Source organism: Oncorhynchus tshawytscha, linkage group LG21 (genome assembly GCF_018296145.1).
Source record: "Oncorhynchus tshawytscha isolate Ot180627B linkage group LG21, Otsh_v2.0, whole genome shotgun sequence".
Lineage (NCBI taxonomy): Eukaryota > Metazoa > Chordata > Actinopteri > Salmoniformes > Salmonidae > Oncorhynchus > Oncorhynchus tshawytscha.
In genome coordinates, this window is record NC_056449.1 from 10,862,519 (window position 1) to 10,885,771 (window position 23,253).

General features: G+C 42.2%; 1 protein-coding gene across 1 annotated transcript; it reads right to left on the reverse strand.

The window, feature by feature from the left end:
- Window positions 1-1,029: 1,029 nt before the first annotated feature.
- LOC112220918 (sestrin-3) lies at window positions 1,030-17,971 on the reverse strand. Its single transcript, XM_024382894.2, has 9 exons — window positions 17,788-17,971; window positions 6,303-6,503; window positions 5,873-6,055; window positions 4,963-5,208; window positions 4,740-4,854; window positions 4,275-4,399; window positions 3,902-4,068; window positions 3,514-3,658; window positions 1,030-3,314 (listed from the first exon to the last, which is right to left on the reverse strand). The coding sequence occupies exons 1-9, from the start codon at window positions 17,851-17,853 to the stop codon at window positions 3,225-3,227; spliced, it is 1,338 nt and encodes a 445-aa protein (XP_024238662.1). The 5' UTR covers window positions 17,854-17,971; the 3' UTR covers window positions 1,030-3,224.
- Between the last annotated feature and the right edge of the window lie 5,282 nt (window positions 17,972-23,253).

The following is a 23,253-nucleotide window of genomic DNA, read 5'->3' on the forward strand; positions in this document are numbered from 1 at the left end:
TTTAGTGACAATTTAAATGAAATCAAAGTATTTTTGCCAACTATTAGCAATATGCATGAGCACAACTGCTTGTTTGTTTCATATTGCACAACAACATGATAGGTTAAATGTGGATTTCTCAGTAAAGTGATCACGGGGGTGAGGGACTTGGCCTACGGTCAGGGATCCGTGATGAGTTGATTGCAGACATGCTCAAATCACCCTGCCATCTGTCTTCAGTCTCAGATGCTGTTATGGATCCAGGCTAGCCTCACCCTTACTCTGCCTCAATGACATAAGACAACCATCTTTTTTACTTTTAACTGCAAGGACCTTTTCCCCCCTTTATTTCATATTTTTGTAAATATTGAAGCATGATATAGTGAGTATACAAAATATTAAGAACATCTGCTATTTCCATGACATAGACTGACCAGGTTAAAGCGATGAACCCTTATTGACATCACTTGTTAAATCCACTTCAAATCGGTGTAGATGAATGGGAGGAGAAAGGTTCAAGGATTTTTAAGCCTTGAGACATGGACTGTGTATGTGTGCCATTCAGAGGGTGAATGAGCAAGACAAAATATTTAAGTTCCTTTGCACGGGATATGGTAGTAGGTGCCCGGCTCGCCGGTTTGTGTCAAGAACTGTAGCACCGTTGGATTTTTCACAGTCAACAGTTTCCTGTGTATCAAGAATGGTCCACCACCAAAAACAACAGCTTGGGCCAGAATTGCTGTGGGACATTTGACACCACGTAGAGTCCATGCCCTGACAAATTGAGGCTGTTTTGTAGGTCGGGGGGGGTGCAACTCAATATTGGAAAGGTGTATACTCAGTGTATAATATGTTTCTGAATTGCACTTATTCCAATAGTACTGTGAATGGTTCAACTAAACTGGTTTGCTTGAGAAGGGACTAGACAACTGTTGTCGAGTCCCTTAGTTGTACACACTGACAAGTTGATTTGGAATTGACTACAGCATATGGCAAGTGTGAAAGCACTATTAGGCAGCCACAGTAAATAAAAACAGTGGAAACACTCACTTGATAGAACATCTTTATAGAAAAAAATAAGTTTACATTTCCAAAAAACATATTTTCTTGCTTTTTTTCCACTTACGTTTGACATTTTTATTTTATTATATTGTCCATTCATTTACGTGGTAAATATTGAACAACTGTAACATCCAACTTTGTGTCAGTGGCTCTATCGTTTAGTTCCTTGGCCAGGTGGTCAGAAGCTTCAGACAGACAGGAACACAAAACTCTTTTGCTCCTGCATTTGGAGCCATAACGATGTCATAGAGGTGTTGACAAGGAGCCAATGAGGACTGTAGTACTTCCAAGTAGAGTAACCGTCCATGTGTCCAGCGGCGATGGCACAGGGAGTTCTAGATGGGCCACAGAACACTGCCACTCTGGTTCCTCTGGAACAGTCTGCTCGAATGAGGCCCACACTCAACCCAGAGTAGACTAGCCTGTCCACTCAAGCACCAGTCCAGTTTGGCCTAAAGGCACCTGCACTAGAAAGCACTTCTTTTGCATCTATTGATATGCACTTCCTTCTTTCTTAATTTCCCTCCGTCATTTAAAACGGTCGAGCCCAATTAAGAGTCGTCAACCTCACTGCCTCTGAAATATTCAGGGTGCAGCACAACAGGCAGGATATAGCAGCGAACCCAGCAACTGAACAAAGGGCTCAACAATCATAGTACTGTGATGCAAAGATTACAAAAAGTGTCCAAAAAAAATATTCAATAAGGTAAAAATCTAGTTTTTAGTACCCATATTGTTCTGCTCTGCAAATTGTACCATGCATCAGCATCTTTATTTTAGGTCATAAAGCTCACCAAATAAATAATTGAAAGACAAACCTACTTTTCACATGCACAAGATCATACACAGACCACTGATGACATTTGATCTGTAGTCTACATCTTCTGTAGCATAGTAGAGTATGTTTAACAGCAATTCAAAACCCAGTGCAGGTCACTTTTGGTGACTTTTTTTGTTGCAATATTCCAGTTCAGAGTGCTGCTGACCAATGCAGTTTTAGGGATGGTTGAGGTTTCCTTGAAATGGAGATTCCTTCATTTGATCTATGCCAGAGCACATCAATATAACAACTGACAGTCATACGGCTGAGCGTCACTCTACAAAACATTACTTTGGCCACCCCTGTGTATATTAAAGTTAAAATCTGTTTTTAAATAGTTGTAGCAATTTCAGATTTATCTAAGATACTGAAGTGAATTGTGATCTCCTTCAGGTCTGGGGCCATGGCCTCTGTTAGGACCCTGTGTAGCCCTGCACTACTCCACCTACACAAGAATGCTCTGGGACTATGTAGTGACTGTAGGAATGGAGATCAGCTGATCTAACAACAGAGAGACCCAAGAAGGATTCTTTCTATCAGACGCCATACAGCGGAAAGACTCAGACCAACTTTGGCCTCCATCTCTGCCACTGAGCTACCTTGTTTTATTTCATATATATATATAAATAAAGTGCTTTTAAAATAAACTATAGTGTGATATCGTCTTGCAGTGTCTTGGTTTTGTTCTTGACCTTACAGTACTAACGCAAAATCACCCTCACCAACTACCTACACCAACACTGGCAGGGACTAACAAGACAAATTATGGCAATATCTCCAAAACATCCACTCAATCCAAGAAGGATAAACAATTTGTTTAGAACAAATGTAAAGTTCTAAAGACTAATCACAAACCAAGAAATGGGTTATTGTGTTGGCCATGGGTACGTATCTCTTTGCTACAATGCAGAACCAACCGTCTGCTTTCATCCCAGAATTGAAACAAACATGAATAAAAATGAAAATAATTCATATCTATTGTAATAATAGTAATATAATTGCACATTAACCATCAAGAGCAGAGACATTTTGTAAGAGGAAAACACATTAAATGAGAAGTGGACAGACCACCCTTGCACAGTGGAAAATGAGCAGGCAGAGTGAAGGGAAGAGAGGAATTGCGTTGCGTGTTTTGACTTTGGAAAATAGCTTTCCACTAGATCTTAAATGATTGCATTATATTTTTTGTCCCATTTTTAACGGAGAAATAGGACAGATAGTTGCACAACGCTTCCTCCTCAGAATTGCCAGTCTCTTCCCCATATCCCTGCCTGCTGTAAGGGGGTTCCCACCCTGCGGCCTTCTAGCTTGATCTTTCTGTACCGTTGGTGATGAACTTTGTGCCTCCCTCCCGCCAACCGACCTAAGCTATCATGTACTGGGTGATGGCTCTCAAAGCATACAGAAGCTCAGCCTGTAACCGAGCCTCCATTATAAGCAAGTTCACGTGGATCTAAGAGAAGAGAGAAAAAAAGAGGATGATATCATGAGAGCAAGAGATTGAATGGGGTTGAGGGGGAAACAGAACACAAATGACCACTTTGCATCCCATTTGACCACATTAATTGGACAAAACTATTATTCTCCAGTAGATTTAGTTCCAGTATATAGTTCAGCTTGCAGTATGTATTGGTATGCGGTGGGGTGCGTACCCTCTCAGAAGGTTTGAGTGGTGCCCAGGGCAGGGGACACAGCGGGGTCTTGGTGGCGTCAGGGTAGCAGGCCACAGACTTGATATAAAGCTTCATCTCCCTCTCCAGCAACTGGTTTACCTCCCCGTAGTCATAATCGTCGTACCTGCAGACCCACACCACAAGTGTCACATGTCATGCAAACATGAACGTTATCCAAGCGGGGCCTATGCAGCGAATCCCAAGCGTTGAATCATAGGACTAACCTGGCTGCAATGCATGTGATCACGATAGCATCTCACTTCACAATAACTCAAACTATGTACCCAGTGTTCATACGATTTGTGCTGGTTCCTGTGTATGTATACGTGTGTGTGTGTTTGTGTGCAGACCAATAGAATGACCTCACCTAATTCCCAACATACAGTGGATGTAGTTCCAGATGGCTCTCTTCAAGTCAGGCCCGTGGGACGAGGGGAGCGCCGTGACGCTGCGGAAACGGTCGTCCAGCAGGTGCCCGATGTCCGAGTACAGCCGGTTGACCAGGGAGAAGCCGTGGTCCTCCCAGGAGTAGTCCTGCCCAGACAGACCGCACAAACAAACCTGAAATACTCGCATGGTTCCTGTAACACCTCAGCTAACTATATGCCCACAGACATACGATGCAGCATATGCTACTCACATTCTACAAAAGCTGATTTATTACTTTACTGACATGGACTCCGGTCATCTCCTAGGGAGGGCGTCACGTAATCCAACATGAACGTAAACCATGTCCTTACCTGCACCCGGAATACTTGAAAGTGGTCTTCCTCCCTGCGGGCAAACTCCTGGTAGCCGAACTCAGGGTCTGTTATGAAACGAGAGGGGTCTGCTGAGTAGATCATCTCCTCCTCATCTTCCACATCTGAGAGGAAACAGTGAGAGGATAAATAAATATAGTCAATCCATCACTCAACTTTCACGCCAGTGGAGGCTGGTGGGAGGAGCTATAGGAGGACGGGCTCATTGTAAAGGCTGGAATAGAATCAATGGAACAGAGTCAAACATGTGGTTTACATATTTTTGTTATACTGTTCCATTGATTCCATTCCAGCAATTACAAAGGGCCTGTCCTCCTATAGCTCCTCCCACCAGCCTCCACTGGTTCACACATGAGGATAAGTTTAGCCCTCGCAGCTTCACAATGTCAGGTGTGAATGTGAGCGGGGACAGCTGTGTGTGTGTGTGTGTGTGTGTGTGTGTACCTGTGTGCTGGAGTGTCTGGGTGTGTAGGACGCACTCCCCCTTCCTCTCTTTCTCCTCCTGGGACTTCTGTATCCTCTCTTTCAGACACACCATCTCACAACTGGAGTCCAGAGACTGCCAAGACAGATGAAATGATAAGACATGAAGTTGAACAACATGAAACAATCTGTTGTGGAATAGCGCCGATGTCATATTCAGTCTGATACAGCACACAACCCTTACCCATCGTCGTGTGGTGTGCTCCGAGGGTGTGGTGAGAGGCGGAGGCGCGCTGACATTGCCGTTGGCAGCGTCACAGAGGCAGTAGCCCGGGGGGGTGCCGTTGGGGGCTATGTGGAGGGGGACGGGGACGGTGTCGGTGCCAGAGCCAAACACAAAGCTAGAAAGGGAGTGGCAGTGGGCCAGCAGCACCACAGCCTGAACCAGCTCAGCCAGAGACCAGCACTGCTCCCCCGTCTTCAGCAACGCCTGGTGTGGGAAGGACACAGCAGAGAGTGGGCCTCATGGTGGAGATTAGACAGGGGTGGAGAACTCTACTGATCAGGGATATGACCCTCTAAACCAGCGGTTCCCAAACTTTTTTCACTCAGGTCCCCCTTCCAACATTGGGGAACGTCCCGCTGTTCACACCCCCTCTTGTTGGTGGAGGGAACATTTTGCAGGTTTAAAGTACATTTCCTGCAATTATACACATTTTGTCATGGGGTGCAGAGAAAATTTTGCCGTTTTAAAGCTCATTTTCTTGCAATTCTATACGTTTGGCCATATCTAATGTGTATTAATGAGATATTACTACAACATCTATGGGCTAAAAAACATTAGCTGACATGAGCTAGTTGATCTGCAACGTCAGCAAGTTATAAATAGCTCTCTAGGTCTGAAATGACAAGAGAAAAACTGATGCACTTCCCAATTTCAAAATTGCACCTTGTGCAATTCTACCATTACGACTTTCAAGAGTAAGCTGAAATCCAGACTGAGTTCCTTGCAAAAAGGGGGAACCACTGTTCTAAACCGCAAAGATAAGAATCAATCTAAATCCAAATTTAGGCATCAAAACATTTTTTTTTGGCACATTAGATATTTTTATAAGAGCCCATAACTTTTTCCAAGGAGCTGGTTCTTGTGGTACCTGTATGTGTGAGCGGGCGGTGAGCCAGGGTTGGTGGGCCAGAACCTTGTTGAGTTGGTCAAGGTGTTGCAGGCGAGGGGGGACGGCCTCCAGCCCCTGTAGCCACAGCGGGTCGCCCCCCACCCTGAGGAACTGGGCCGAGTGCAGAGACACCAGGTAGCCACAGTGATGCTGCGCTGCAGCCTGGGAGAGATGGAGAGAGGGACAGAGACACACACTTCAATACAAGTAGGCTTGATTCCAGGATGTTGACCACGTTTGTGTCAATGTGCATGGGTGGGTTGTGGCGAGTGTGTCAGTGTAAATGTTTATGTACATGAAAGTGGGGTCAGTGCAAGTGTACGCAACTGAGTGGGTGATTGGCGCAAATACAATACGCATTCTGTGCATCATGCAGTGTGTGTGTGCAACGTGTGTCCAGTGGCCTCACCATAATGGCAATGTAGTGGCGGTACTGCAGGGGCAGCGGGCCATCCATGTGGAGGATGTAGTGCTGGGTGCGGAGGAAGCTCTCCAGGTACTGGGGGTGAGAGGCCATCTGCTGGGACACGGCGTCCACACCCCCCCTATTGGCCAGAGCCTTCATGCACCGCAGCGACACCCGCTCCTTCTCAGCGTTCACCTTCGTCACCTGGACAGGACCAGAGGAAGAGGATGGTGAGACAGGTGGCAGAGACAATATGTCACTGACAATGCACACAGCAACTAGGTCTCTGCAATGATTCATCCCAGGTGAAAATCAATGTTTTATAACAAAATGGGGAATAAATTAAATGCCAGTTTTTCCACAAGCCTTATTTAGTGAGGATTGCTTATGGTAGCAGATATGCTGACAGATAGCCTCAGTTTTGATGGTCCCTGTGGTGTCAGCCTACAGTGAGATCAGTATGTGAATTGCAGGCAGGTCAGGACTGTGGGTTTTGAACCAACTGTCGACAGGAGACTTCTTATAACCGCAGCAGAGATATTTTACCACTAGACATTCCTCACAATATTCCCCTGCAAAACACAAACAAGGCCGCTCTGCACACTTTTCAGGCAGAGAGACTTGCTGGTAGGGAAAAGAGTTCAGCATCCAACACATTCACAGTACCAGAGAGGATCAACCAAAAGACAAAACAGATCAATAGTCATAGGAGGATGCAATGAGACTACCCTGAATTAACTGCTCAAAGTCCTCCACTTTACTATGATAAAATGAGTAGAGCAGATACATGTAGAGGAATTTGGGTTTATGGGGGATTGTGAGGCTGGACCTGAATGAGGCCTCATTGAGGGAAGAACCACAGTAAAGAAGTAGGAAAGTCTAAACTGACAGGGAGAGGCTGGCTGGGGAGGAGGAGTCACAGGCCAAGAGAAACATGGACTCAGAGAGAAACTGTCTGGGGAAGAGGAGAGCCACAGGCCAAGAGAAACTTGGACTCAGAGAGACTGGTCTTCTAAAGGCTTAAGGGATTTATTACCTCACTCTCAACGGCTTCTAGGAAAAGGTGTTGGCACCGGGCTGGAGAGAGCGAGTCTTGACTCAGTTCCCCAGTGTGTGAAATGTGAGAGGCCAGGGCAGCTTACCTAGGATCCAAGTGGCTAAGCAGCCTCTGTTGGCAGAGCCTGGTGTTCTCAGTTAAGGCTAGGGCTGTTGCGGTGAACTTATTACCGCCACACCGGCGGTCACGAGTGATGAAGCCAGTCAAATTCCACATGACCATTTAAGTCGAGGTAATTAGGCTTCTCCAAGCTCTGATGCTGCTGCTGGTCATTAGTAGCCTACTAAACTTGATAACTGCCTGGTACTCAGCACTCTATTGTCCCTCTAATCACTCTGATATCAATGCAAATGTATTCAAAAACCTAAATCAGACCCTTCACGAGAGCCCATGAACTCATGTTGCGCAACATTTCTATAGGCTTTGCAAATGCAGGAGAAAACAGAGTGATGGCCTCTATTAAAAATATAAGGATCCCATCAGCTTTCTATAGGCTCGGCCTACAAGATCTATTTCTCAACTTTCCTAATATTAAGCACATTGCTTCTTTACAACAGGGGTATAGCCTCACTGGCTGGCATGAAAGTAATCCATGGGGGAAAGCGTCCTCCATTTGCCATTAAGTACATAGATGTATTTTTTCATGCTGCCCCCGTTTTCGATACAGGTGCATGATAATGGTCCATTCTAAATCAAAACAAAATGTCACATTATTTAGTATATGTAAAGACAAGATTAAATCAAGAAAAGTGTGATGGGTGACAATATTAGCTTATCACTTGTGAATTATATATTATCCCTTGTGAATGATGCCCAGCATAAGAAACAATGTGACCTTTAGGAATCCAAGTCGCACACCTCATGTAGCCTCCTAGCCCATAGGCCTATATGTTTTGACAAGGTTTGTTTCACAACTAAAGTGGCCAAATAACTTCTTAAAATTAAGTACATTAATCCGCTTTACAAAGGGTGTAGAGCCTAACTGACATACATAAGCAGCACGTGACTTTCAAGTTTGGGGAAGATCATTTTCACCATAAAAAAAAAATGCCCCTTTATAATAAAAGCAATACATGCATAATTACATTTGCGGTCACTTGATAATAGTGTTTTCCACGAATGGAACATTTGCATTTATACAGTGGGGCAAAAAAGTATTTAGTCAGCCACCAATTGTGCAAGTTCTCCCACTTAAAAAGAGGAGAGAGGCCTGTAATTTTCATCATAGGTGCACTTCTACTATGACAGACAAAATGAGAAAAAAAAAAATCTAGAAAATCACATCGTAGGATTTTTAATGAATTTATTTGCAAATTATGGTGGAAAATACGTATTTGGTCACCTACAAACAAGCAAGATTTCTGGCTCTCACAGACCTGTAACAACTTCTTTAAGAGGCTCCTCTGTCCTCCACTCGTTACCTGTATTAATGCCACCTGTTTGAACTTGTTATCAGTATAAAAGACACCTGTCCACAACCTCAAACAGTCACACTCCAAACTCCACTATGGCCAAGACCAAAGAGCTGTCAAAGGACACCAGAAACAAAATTGTAGACCTGCACCAGGCTGGGAAGACTGAATCTGCAATAGGTAAGCAGCTTGGTTAGAAGAAATCAACTGTGGGAGCAATTATTAGGAAATGGAAGACATACAAGACCACTGATAATCTCCCTCGATCTGGGGCTCCACGCAAGATCTCACCCCGTGGGGTCAAAATGATCACAAGAACGGTGAGCAAAAATCCCAGAACCACACGGGGGGACCTAGTGAATGACCTGCAGAGAGCTGGGACCAAAGTAACAAACACACTACGCCGCCAGGGCCTCAAATCCTGCAGTGCCAGACGTGTCCCCCTGCTTAAGCCAGTACATGTCCAGGCACCTCTGAAGTTTGCTAGAGAGCATTTGGATGATCCAGAAGAAGATTGGGAGAATGTCATATGGTCAGATGACACCAAAATATAACTTTTTGGTAAAAACTCAACTCGTCGTGTTTGGAGGAGAAAGAATGCTGAGTTGCATCCAAAGAACACCATACGTACTGTGAAGCATGGGGGTGGAAACATCATGCTTTGGGGCTGTTTTTCTGCAAAGGGACCAGGAAGACTGATCCGTGTAAAGGAAAGAATGAATGGGGCCATGTATCGTGAGATTTTGAGTGAAAACCTCCTTCCATCAGCAAGGGCATTGAAGATGAAACGTGGCTGGGTCTTTCAGCGTGACAATGATCCCAAACCCACCGCCCGGGCAACGAAGGAGTGGCTTCGTAAGAAGCATTTCAAGGTCCTGGAGTGGCCTAGCCAGTCTCCAGATCTCAACCCCATAGAAAATCTTTGGAGGGAGTTGAAAGTCTGTTGGCCAGCAACAGCCACCAAACATCACTGCTCTAGAGGAGATATGCATGGAGGAATGGGCCAAAATACCAGCAACAGTGTGTGAAAACCTTGTGAAGACTTACAGAAAACGTTTGACCTCTGTCATTGCCAACAAAGGGTATATAACAAAGTATTGAGAAACTTCTGTTATTGACCGAATACTTATTTTCCACCATAATTTGCAAATAAAGTCATTAAAAATCATACAATGATACAAAATCATACATTTTGTCTGTCATAGTTGAAGTGTACCGATGATGAAAATTACAGGCCTCTCTCATCTTAAGTGGGAGAACTTGCACAATTGGTGGCTGACTAAATACTTTTTTGCCCCACTGTAGCCTACTACCATGTATGCATTGCTGCGCTTATGTGAAGAAATAGCAATTTTAAGCTAAACATTCTGATTTGTTGCATCAGCCACATTGCATAAAACATGTTTTGATGCTAGTGGTAGTATTCATTTGGGATCTATCACATCCCACAACTGTCCTAGACTATGTTTGGAGTCACAGAATAGGTCAACTAATGTACTATGGGGGATAGTAGATTGACATAGGCTAGTGCTTTTGCTGTTCGTTAGGCCTACTCATCTTGTTGGCTGACAAAGTAAACGTGGACAGTTCTTCCAACATGCACCTCTGAATTGGATAAGGACAGAGAGTCATGTGAGTGAGAGGGCACAGCACACTCAGGGAGAAGGGCACAACGCAGCACTCCAGGATGCAAAAAGGCATGGATTTGTTAGGGTGCATTACGGCCACATAGGGGATGCCACCATGAAATGCAAGGCATTATCAAGTGCTTATCAAATTGTGAATGAGAGACTATTGGAGTGTGTACAAAAGCAGAGCTCATGACTTTATAATCTAATCATGCAGCCTTACAATGTATAAAAAGATATACACATAGGCCAACTTTTGTATAACAATTAAAGTTACATACACTCTTAATTAAGCATACAGGAGTACCCATTTCTTTGTTAACCGCTCAAAACAGAATAGCCGCAGGTGCACACTCCCTCAAATCGTTTGGAGACAATATTTATATTTTATTCAGCCTTGTTCAAATTGCATTCTTCATGCTTTAAAATAATGTCACGGAATTATAAGCAAATCTTGTCTGTTAAATGAAATAGTGTAACCCACAGCCATTTGGCATAACCACATCAGGACAACTCAGAGTACACTATTCTTCTCTTCTGAAATAGACCACATTTTCTTCATATCATGCTTCTTTAGACCTGTCTAAAATAAATAATGGATTTATTGTGAAGGTGTAGGCTATATTACATGGACTTTAAAAAAATGGCTTGTAGGCTATATGTGGAAGCCAGGAGATCCTAAATGTGTTTTGGTCAATTACCGTGAGACTGAGTTATTTGCTTGACAATCCCCAGCTGACAATTTCGTGACTGCCACAGCCACTAGTTATGGCTCCCCTCATAGGCCGTCATTGAAAATAAGAATTTGTTCTTAACCGACTTGCCTAGTTAAATAAAAGGTAAAAAAATATTTAAAAAATAAATAAATACCAAAGGTATATCTATATCAGCGGGTGTGTGGCAGCGATGGTGATATGCGATGATCGTTATGTAGCTCTAACACCTCACGTAATAGCTCCGTGGCATTTAGCCACATGTTAGCATATCTCACTGGCTTCTCTGTGGCTCAAAAACGCTTCACTTCACACCTTACCCAGCAGGTGGCGCTGCTCTTCCTCCAACATTAGGTATAAAGACTTTCCAATATTAAAATGAATACACATCTCCTCCAACATTTTGTCAAGAAGGGGAACACTCACTCACACGTCACTCACACAACCCTACATGGATGACCCCACAACTCTGTGCCTGCTGATTTGTGGCCCCACATTTTCCATGTTGGAGAGCAATCAAAGTCCCACTCTCCAGGAACTCCGTCTAACCAAGTCCCCATGGGTGTTTTGAGATACTTTCTGGGAATCAAGTTCCATACAAGCAAATTAAACACGAGATTACATTTCAGTCAGGGCTCAGTCACGCTTTAAAGGCTGTATCATAAACATCCTGCTGTGGCCATGACACCACATTATTAGTGTGTGTTATTAACGTGTCAGACCGATGCGTTAAAGCTGGAATGCCAACGCTCCAGACCAGTCAGCCAGATGGTACCCTATTCCCAACCAGGATGCTACGAGCCTCAGAGGCCATGTCCCACTCGCCCTGTAAATATATAGTAGTTCATCAGGGCCCGATAACCAAGCCCGATGGAAAACAGGCTCAGAGTGGCAGTAAAATACAAATGTGTTCAGCACCTCTCAACAGGCCAGTCACCATTTACCTGATAGCGCTGTAGGGCAACAGAATCAAGCATGCTAGCAGATAGCATAGACCTCCAGTCATTGTGATAACGCTAGTTAACAATGGCTTGCAAAACCACCTTTACTTCCTTCATACTAGACAGAAACATGGTATCCACAACTTAATCTGACTCTGGGGAAGATGATAAAAGGGCCTCATTGCAAAAATCCATAAGTATCCCTTAAGTTACAGTATGAGAGAACCTGTATGGAAGGCGTCACTGGCACCTGTACAGGTAGGGTGAGTGACCTGCTTAAGAAGACATGGAACTAGTCATTCTGTTCACCGTTGTTGGAATTGTGCAATTGTTCATTAATAATTCAAACCAGATAAGAAAATGTCACACACTTTAAACTATCACAACGGCATACATTTTCTATACGGTACAATTAGTTTCCCCAGACATCTTGACATGCTCAAATAGGGAAATTCATCTCCAACATGTTCCATTATAAGAAGTAGTCTAGTCAAACTAAAACAGGAACCAACATCCTTTCATCAGTCCCAGGCAGGAAATGACACAATGAGTCACACATTAATTCTGCTGACTCTTAACACATTTGTATTTGTGTACGTATAGCCCAACTAACAAGTTGGCACAAAATAAAAATACATAGCTAATGTACAAACTACAATAAAAATTAAAAATATATATAAATGCAACATGTAAAGTGCTGGTCCCATGTTTCATGAGTTGAAATAAAAGATCCCAGAAAATCAATAGAAATCAGCCAAGACCTCAGAAAAGAAAATTGTACACCTCCACAAGTCTGGTACATCCTTGGGAGCAATTTCCAAATGCCCAAAGGTACCACGTTCATCTGTAAAAACAATAGTGCGCAAGTATAAACACCATGGGACCACGCAGCCATCATACCGCTTAGGACGTCTCCTAGAGATGAACATACCTTGGTGCGAAAAGTGCAAATCAATCCCAGAACAGCAAAGGACCCTGTGAAGACGCTGGAGGAAACAGATAAAAGTATCGATATCCACAGTAAAACGAGTCCTATATCGACATAACCTGAAAGGCCGCTCAGCAAGGAAGAGGCCACTGCTCCAAAACTGCCATAATAAAGCCAGACTACGGTTTGCAACTGCACATGGGGACAAAGACCGTACTTTTTGGAGAAATGTCCTCTGGTCTGATGAAAGAAAAATAGAACTGTTTGGCCATAATGATCACTTACGTTTTGAGGAAAAAGGGGGAGGCTTGCAAGCCGAAGAACACCATCCCAACCGTAAAGCACGGGGGTGGCAGCATCATGTTGTGTGGGTGCTTTGCTGCAGGAGGGACTGGTGCACTTCACAAAATAGATGGCATCATGAGGATGGAAAATTATGTGGATATACTGAAGCAACATCTCAATACATCAGTCAGGAAGTTAAAGCTTGGTACCAAATGAGTCTTCGAAATGGACAATGACCCCAAGCATACTTCCAAAGTTGTGGCAAAATGGCTTAAGGACAACAAAGTCAAGGTATTGGAGCTGCACACACAAAGCCTCGACCTCAATCCTATCGAAGATTTGTGGGCAGAACTGAAAAGGCGTGTGCAAGCAAGGACTACAAACCTGACTCAGTTACACCAGCTCTGTCAGGAGGAATGGGCCAAAATTCACCCAACTTATTGTGGGAAGCTTGGGGAAGGCTACCCACAACATTTGACCCAAGTTAAACAATTTAAAGGCAATGCTACCAAATACTAATTGAGTGTATGTAAACTTCTGACCCACTGGGAATGTGATGAAAGAAATAAAAGCTGAAATAAATCATTCACATTCTTAAAATAAAAGTGGTGATTCTAACTGACCTAAAACAGGACATTTTTACTAGGATTAAATGTCAGGAATGGAGAAAAACTGAGTTTAAATGTATTTGGCTAAGGTGTATGTAAACTTCAGACTTCAACTGTAGGCCTATATAGAGACATGCCATACTGATTGCAACAGCATATAATATCAAAGTGTAAAGGCTGAGACTTATAACATGCACAGGGATTACTGAGAGTGTTTCCAAGAGCAGACTGCTATATTGTATTAAGTGAGGAAGGTTGAGAGGCTGTAAATCAGCTGAAAGTCTTTCAATAAAGTATTGTCCTGACGAAGGCCTGTAACTCCCTGGGTCTCTGCAGAGGTTAACATGATTTGAAATGCAAAAGCACCATTGATTTACCACATCATCCACCCTGACCCTGGTCCCTGCCTCTCTGCTGCACAGGGAAACTAATTTGTTTATTGATCCGAGAACATCACAAGGTAAAAACGAGATGCAAAGGATAGTGGCAGTGGTGAGGGGAGGGAAAGAGGGGTAGAAGAAACAAATCAGCCCTGAATGCTGATTGGCTGACAGCTGTGGTATATCAGACCGTATACCACGGGTATGACATACTCATTTATTTTTACTGCTCCAATTACATTGGTAACCAGTTTATAATAGCAATAAGGCACCTCGTGGGTTTGTGGTATATGGCCAATATTCCACTGCTAAGGGCTGTATCCAGGCACACTGCGTTGCATCGTCCGTAAGAACAGCCCTTAGCCGTGGTATTTTGGCAATACACCACAAACCTCTTTATTGTTAAATAGACAATGTCCTATAAATTGTGGAGTATAAAATAAGAAATGGGAAGTATGCAGAGATGACCAAGCAAAGGAGAACAAAGACTAGAAAAATGATGCAAGTAGTGGTTCAAAGGGTAAATGTGACAGGGAGGGAGGGAGCGGATAAGGTAGTGCAGGGGGCTGCAAGGGAGGGGGTTAGCTGCAGATGAAGGAGGAGATAAAGGGATATTCTATCTGCATTCCATGTGAGCCTGAAGGGGTCTGTCCTTGTCATTAGCTGCTCTGCTAGTGTCGAGTCCCGGCTGCGTACCATTAACACACTCGTCCCTCTTCATCGGAAACAAACCGCAAGCTTTGTTTTTGGCTCTGCAAGGGAGGTGTGCTAAACAACCAGCTGCAGCCCACAGGAGGGGTAGGGGGTGGGGAGCTTGGCAGGACAGGACAGCAGCCATAGACGACAAACAAACATACCATGCTACATATGGAGACATGCAAACACAACAAAAAAACATGACAGGCAGGTAGAACCATGGTGACCTGAGACAGCTGAGCATAGACAAGTGCTAATGCACACAGGGTGTTTCAGAATTCAGGTTACATTATTTGCTTGATCTAGTCATCTTTTGTAACGTGGTTAGTTACATTCACAATACCCCATTTTCAAACTTCTCTCTGACTCTTTTTCAAACTAGAAGCATGCCTAATATGCTGACTACACCAGCCACAGACAGATGCGCCATCGCGGTGATTGCACGTATGTTGATTTTGTCCGCACACACCAGTCCAGAGATCATGACACGCGGGTTAAAATATCAAAACCAACTGTGAACCAACTTTAATAATTTGGGGGCAGGTCGAAACACAAATGAAACATTCATGGACTTTCAGATGGCTAGTTAGTCTTGGGAGATAAACATTGGGTTGTTATTTTACCCATCATGCACACGGTCCTCTTGTTTGTTGGTTCTTTCGCAGAATTTTGACCCAGTCATACAATATCGTATGTTTCTACGCTAATTAGATTTTTAGCTTTCTTTAATCTCTCCTCCTTTGTCTTTCAAGCATCCAGGGTTTGTAGCTTCCTGATATTCAATAATCAAATAACTATTTTTCACATGCGCCGAATACAACAGGAAGGGACTTTCAGTGCGTTGCGTGTATCAAAGAGAACCAAGTTCTATTTTAGCGCTGTCCTACGCAGACGTGATCGAGCGGTGCGGGTGAAATGATTGAAACACTTGTGTACATTTATTTTGCAACACTCAAACACACAACGTGTGTATGTAAGAATTGCTAATTCATATCAATGCCAGCAGATAAGACAGTTTTTAAACACCTGACATTTATCTATGGCACTTTTATTGACAGGATATACAGTGGTAAGGGAGCAATAGTCTAGGAGGGGGCCCTACTTTGGGTTCTGCACAAAGAACACACAAAAGCATGATGCAACAATATGTCTGTTGTTTTCTAACCAGAGCTGCAACAAATGTCCAAAACTGTAAACCTCAGAAAGGATCTTGTTTATTCAAATTAAAAATATACATCCCATGCTTCTGTCTAGTCAAATCTGCAAACGCCTGGTGCAAATCTCATAAGGATGGCTATTCACATTTGTATGTATGACAGGTTTGGTGCAGGCAATAAGTGATACATCTGACATACATAGCATTGAAGAAAGTCTAGGTCTAAACCCCTATATGCAAGTGCAGGTACAAGTCAAATATCATTTTCCATCAAATATTAAGGAATGCATGTCACTGACCACATTCCTCTATTGTTCTAGCTACTTCTTTCTGAATGTTGAATCGCAGTAAACAAGTTATCCTATCCGCACTGCCCCCTCTCGGCTGTACATGGAAAAACAGCACAGAAATGAGAAAAACAACTTTGATTGGCAGTGCACCCAGCATCACTGCACACAAGGTCTAAATCTTAGTGAAAAAAATACACACAAAACAAATATCTTTATCAAACGTTTGACATTATGACAGAGGACAATGCATTAGGCCGATTGAAACAGAACAGGAAAACTGCTCCTTGAACTCTGATTGTCAACGACTGTCTTTGTTCGTTAGCAAGCCAACTAGATTCTTTGCAGCTGGTCAGAACACACTGAGACTGCCAAAATGATGGAATGACATTGCATTAGCAGACACCTTTTCTGTACGTGCAAATCGCTAGAGATGTCATTATTGCCTTCTCCCACAAAAAGAGAAAAGAGTAGGCGGCTGATGGCCATCAAACCTAGGCTGCAAATATAGCTAAAATCATAATGCAAATACATCACGAAGAAAAGTATAGCCTAGTTTGCAGATTAACATATTCATTTTTACTATCCAGTTAACGTTAGCTAGTTGTCAATCCATTATGGCAACATTCTAGGACTAGGTTACCATTCAACACCGTTAGTTTAGTTGAATAGATGTCTAAACCATTTTTCAACAACAGCAAATGTTCATTCATTGACTGACTGACAAATCAAATCTTGTTACCGTCCCTTCAAGAAGCCCCTAGCTATATAAATTAAATGACAATCGATGACCATTGGCATTGCTTTGTTGGTGCTTTGGCTAGTTAGCTAACGTGATTTACCTAGCTATTTCAGAGATGACAAACAATAGTTAGCTAACGTTAGCTGGCCATTTATTTGGCCAGTTGGCTCAGAATAATCGTTAGTTAGCTAGCTAACGTTACTTGCCTTGGCTAGTAAACAAGCTAGCTTGTTAGCTAACTTAATAGCCACCTGTTAGTTAACGTAGTTAACTTAGCTGCTCACCTGCCCCTTGTCAACTGTCATCTAACGTTAGCTAGCTGGTTATCAAGTCAGTTGTCTGAATGAGTTACCAAGGCAGTTAACGTTAGCTACCTAGCCATTAGAGGGCGACAAACTAGCTCGGACATTAAATTAGTTAGCTAGCTAAAGCAAATCTCGAGACAAAAAAAACAAACACCATTATCAAGGGATATAAGTATAAGTAGTTAACGTAGTTCGGGAGCTAACAGTTTCTTGAGAGACAAGACCTGCCACAAGTTTTTCAGGACAAAATGAATGAACGACAGTCGATGGAACTTTATTAGTAGCCAGCTAACGTTAATCATAAATTGGAACGTTGACTGGCTTTTTAGTAGTTAAGTCAAGACAAATACCTGGTTCTGGACGCGCTGACATTGGTTTCTGAGAGGGTAATCCATTTCTTTCATAAAGATTAGCATTTTCCAACTAATTAGTGCATGGATACGGCGCTGTCTCTCCTGATGTCCACCTGACAAAGCGGAGCCACTACAAGTCTGGGCATTTAGCTAGAGGTGAAAAAAAACTCGCAGTGGACTGACAGCTCCAGTAACAGTGTGCCCAATCAAATCATAAAGGGGCGGAGTAAAGAGTAGGGGCGGTGCAAATGCTAAAGACCAATCAACTTACAGAGATGGCATTTAAGGCTTCAACTCTTTCACTGAAAGGCTGATATGAAAGTCAATTACTGCTAGCTATGGTCTGGTGGGGGAAAAAAACATTTGATCCATTCAATGTTGAGATCAATTTGCAGTGTGTTTTTCTTTATTTTTCCCACAGTCCACAGAGAGGAAAGCCATACAACAAAATTACCTCTCACAGGACTTACTCCAGTACCTACTGGGTCCAAAATACATTGTTCTCATATAGGGCCCTAAAAAAAAAGAAACGCAAGTGATGTATGGGTATATTCTTAGCCAAGCTTGACATCAGCAGGTGTGTTTGTAGGTGGGTGCAGTGGTAAAAAAAAGTACCCAATGGTCATACCTGAGTAAAAGTAAAGATACCTTAATTGAAAAATGTCCATCCTGATACTTGATTACTAGTAATTCATCAGAAAAAAATAGTGTCTGTAGGAAACAAAATAGAGGAACAGAAGATTGTACTAAAAAAGGAACATATGCATGTATCAGATAATGTCATACGGAACGATTCCCTGACACTTCTGAGGAAAAGGAAAGCAAACAAGTTATAGTCACCAAGTTATAAACACAAGCTCTCCGCTGCATCTGTAACATGTTTACTTGCCTAAATCTGGTTTTAACTCCAGTTTTTCTACAAATTAATATGGAACTATTCAATCATAAGATACATGTCCTTCAAATGTGGATATTTGGTTGTGTTGACAATCAAACACAATTCAATATCACTACATTTGAAATCATCCTGTCACACCCTGATCTGTTTCACCTGTCTTTGTGCTTGTATCCACCCCCCTCCAGGTGTCGCCCATCTTTCCTATTATCCCCTGTGTATTTATACCTGAGTTCTCTGTTTGTCTGTTGCCAGTTTGTTTTGTTTTTGAAACATACCAGCATGTTGTTCCCCTGCATGGTTCTTGTTCCTAGTCCTTTGTGGTTTTGAACCTTCTGACTGCCCTGAGCCTGACTACTGTTTTTGTACCTTACCCCACCTAACTGGATTATTGACCCGACTGCCTGCCGTACTGGACCCTTTACACCCTCTCTGAATTATTGACCCCTGCTTGCCTTTGACCTGTCATTTGCCTGCCCCTGTTTTAGAAATACACTTTTGTTTCTTGGACACTGTTTGTATCTGGGTCATACCTGAAACGTGATACATGCAGAGCTTGAAACCTTAGGCCTATAGTATTGCCTATTTTAAGTTGCAAATGCTATATAGGCCTGACTAGCATTAATGATATGTTAAATAAAAAGTATGGTCACATTTAATTTGCTCTGTTAAACCTACCCTTTTGAAATGACTTTGATAGCAACAGTGTATATTTGGTTTTTAAGTGGAGACCTCTCAACAATCATTCTCACGATAGCACATTGGTAATAGTCAGTGACAAATATCAAAGCTGGGCTTGGTTAAAACCCTGATGGGAGACGAAAGGGTAGCTGTAGATAAATCAACTCTCCAGTAGGAGGTGCTGCCTAGACTATTTTTTACCCCCGACGTACATAACTGTGAAGAACTGACATTGTTTCAAAGGTACACATTTTTTATATTTTATACAAGGTTTGTCTCAAATTTGGTTACCATGCTGACATAATCCTGTGGGTGAAATATCACCCTTAAAACAACAGTTGACTTTTTTCAAATCAAAACTATTTTCCACGTAGAATCCACGTCACAGAAACAGACAATGAGCAACACAAAAGTGGTTAAAAAGCAGTAATGAAACACATCTGAGATTGCACTTGTGACAATATGATATACAGTAACTTGAAACCTACAAGATTCTGATGCTTCAACGTCTAATAGGTTCATTGGTGGTATTTTATTTGGGCAAAGGACCAGGGAACAATGTTACTCTTGTGGGGAATCTGATACCAAACCCCTTTTGCTTGGCTGGAAATCTTATAGACTCATATTGTCTGTAGAAGTTGCCTCATACACACTGACTCAATACAAATGCGCCAGGAAGATCATTATTTATCCTCCTACACAATTTCATATATTTGCGATATAGAAAAATAACAAACCATCTAACTGACAGTAGAATAGCCTTCATCTGAGGAAACATACAGTATACAATGTACAGAAGCTGAAACATAAAATGGTTCACTCTTGCCCAGAACTCCATAATGGCTGGCATAATTCAAACCCCCAGGAAATGCCTGGAGAAACAAAACAGGCTGAGAAAACAATAGACAGGGTAATCCATTTATTTCTTATTATAAATTATTACATAAAATCTCACCATTTCATAGCACTGTCAGCAGGGCCCCAGGCGGGACTCAAGCCAAGGAGTGCTCTTTCCTGTCTGTATTTAGTACGTTTGTCTCAGAGCCCAACGTGCTCTCCAACCTGGAGAAAACCAATATCTCAGAGCATCACTGGGATTATACTATTTGGTCGGACAATAAATTATATCAGTCCCTTAAAAAGAGCCAATCTTTGTCAAACTAGATCAAGATTCTACAGCAGCAAGGTCCTCAATCCATTTAACTGAATGTGAGGCCTAGTATAAAGTGGTTGTTGTGTAAAAAAATCTATGTATATTTCCTGTTCAAGTAAACACATTTGAGAGAGAGTGGACCAAGATTCTGGCATATGTCATGCCTCTTCAACTTGGCCAAGAAGTGGGAGAGCCCCATCTGTAAATGCCAGGTTAAATCACAGCCATTCCATTGTTCCTTGTTGTTGGTGTCTGGAAATAAACAAGTATCATTGCTTTCTCCCCAAACATGTGATATCAACTAATGACTATTGCGTTCTGATTTAATTATTATTTTATTGACCTTCTGCCCCCCTGTTGCTTTCAGCTTGGACTAACTCAGTCCACACACAGGTCTTGAATGAATAGTGCTTTTGTCCTAAAACAGTAATCTGGCCATCATTCAATCATGTCCTGCTAAAATGTACAATGTTTTCGTTCCCAAAAGACACCCATTTGTCAGACATACACATGCCCTCCTGATGCACTACCTTCTGTAACATTTGCTGTTGATAAAATACTCTTCCTATTAGATTTCCACAGTCTTAAAGAAAAAGGTGGGCCTTTGAGACAAAAAAAAGACTACAATTGAGTTTTTGTTTTCTGTTACTGCAATGTTGAAAGGAGAGCTTGCAAGTATGTCATTGTCGCATTTTATTGTACCTTTTACACCTGCTGTATCCTGTGCATAAAAGGAATAAACTCTGATTTAGGTAAATGTAATTCCATCTAAAGATTTTATATGTGGTTTGTTCTATTGCCAAAAGTAGCTTCTAACACTCTTGGCCTCCCTCAGGAGCAATACGTCATAATCAACAAGGCTGAGGTAGAGAGGTGAGGTGAGAGACCTACAGGGAGTGTGAGTGTGAAAGGCAACCATTTACTTCCAAGGGAACATCCAAGGTCTGAATATTTTCCAGGTATGTCACTGCAACAGTCATTAGAAATTGTAGTTAGCCCTTTGTTTGGTTTATGTTCTGGAAGGATGAGGCCACCCCATTTCACTGGACCTCTGTTTAACTGTAATTTGTTCATTAGCTGTTACATTAAGGCCTATATTAATTCTCCCATAAGGGAACCGATATCAATATCATCAGCGTCCGCCTGTTTTTCTAGAACAAGGAGTTGATTAAGATCTAGGGCCTTATATAATATCAGGAGTTATTGCCATGGACTGAGTCATCTGTTCAGGGAGTCAATCAACTGCCAGTGAATGGCAAGGGAGACAGTACCCAATATTCACCCCCATTAATGATGACAGCTTACAGTCATTGTGGCCCCAGTTCCACTGGGAGAGGGGACTGGTGTACAAGCATTCTCATTCTACAGCTGGTAAAAACACAAAACAAGCTCAGAGCAATGACAAGTCAGCCTTGTCAGCGCACCCCTTAGAGCTATGGTCTGCTGGTTACTGAAATTGCACCAGCCTGAAATATTTATTTCACCTCGCACATGTAAATACCATGACATATTTTATATGACTATACTTTTAAAAGTTTGAATATCCTTTGAATGTGCTAGATATAACAGTTGTAATTGTTGGAGAAACTCGAGAGGGGAAAAACTGAGCTGCTAGAATCTAACTCCTGAATACATACTAGATTAACACACAGTTATGTCCACAAAAACATCATGTGATCGCCATTTTGGCAGACATGCAAGACCAGTCTGAACCAGATAACTCTAATCTAAATAATCAGAATAAAGCGCAACCTTTCCACAATTGAACCGGAGGGGCAATTTCCTTTATTTTTTTAAACGTTAGAACATTCCATGATTGGTCAAGTCTAAATATTAAATGATTGTGATGTGAAAGGGCTGCATAAAGCTGTCATGTGGTCTCAACGAATCTGATAGGAACCTGATCAAGCTGTTTTGCAGCAAAGGGCAAAGACTTTTAAAACTTCTTGGAATAGTTAATAACCCCATTATCTCATCTCCTAAATTCATGACGTGATGTAACTATTACATGACATGCTAAATCATGATTTCATACACAATGTTCTGATTTACTATAGCAAGAAGGTAGGCTAATGGAAATATTGAATGGATATTTGCTGGATAAAAAGTGAAATAGCATATACACTGAGTGTACAAAACATTAAGATCACCTGCTCTTCCATGACAGACTGACCAGGTGAATCCACGTGAATCCATGTCACTTATTAAATCCACTTCAAATCTGTGTAGATGAAGGGGAGGAGACAGGTTACACAAGGATGTTTAAGCCTTGAGATATGGATTGTGTATTGTGTGCCATTCAGATGGTGAATGAGCAAGACAAAATATATAGTGCCTTTGAATGGGGTATGGTAGTAGGTGCCAACCGCACTGGTTTGAGTGTGTCAACTGCAAAGAGGCTGGGTTTTTCAGTCAACAGTTCCAGTGTGTATCAAGAATGGTCCACCACCAAAAGGACATCCAGCCAACTTGACACAACTATGGGAAGCATTGGAGTCAACATGGGCCAGCATCCCTGTGGAACACTTTCAACATCTTGTAAAGTCTATGCCGTAATGAATTGAGGCTGTTCTGAGGGCAAAAGGGGGTGCTCAATATGTTTTTTTACACTCAGTGTATACTGCTCGTTCTTTTATATACAGTGTAGATGTTCTAGAGATTAGGTAAATCAATTCTCAATCAAAGAGAAGAATCACACAGCAAGCATTCTGAATTAGATAATGGCATGGAAAAT

Excerpts from the sequence above, each read along its gene's own strand:
- LOC112220918 (XM_024382894.2), bottom strand. The coding sequence starts at position 17,853 with ATGCTAATCTTTATGAAAGAAATGGATTACCCTCTCAGAAACCAATGT. Across the intron at positions 4,400-4,739 it reads CCAGACACTCCAGCACACAG|ATGTGGAAGATGAGGAGGAG; the intron begins GTACACACACAC and ends GTTTCCTCTCAG. Across the intron at positions 3,659-3,901 it reads CACTGTATGTTGGGAATTAG|GTACGACGATTATGACTACG; the intron begins GTGAGGTCATTC and ends GTGGGTCTGCAG.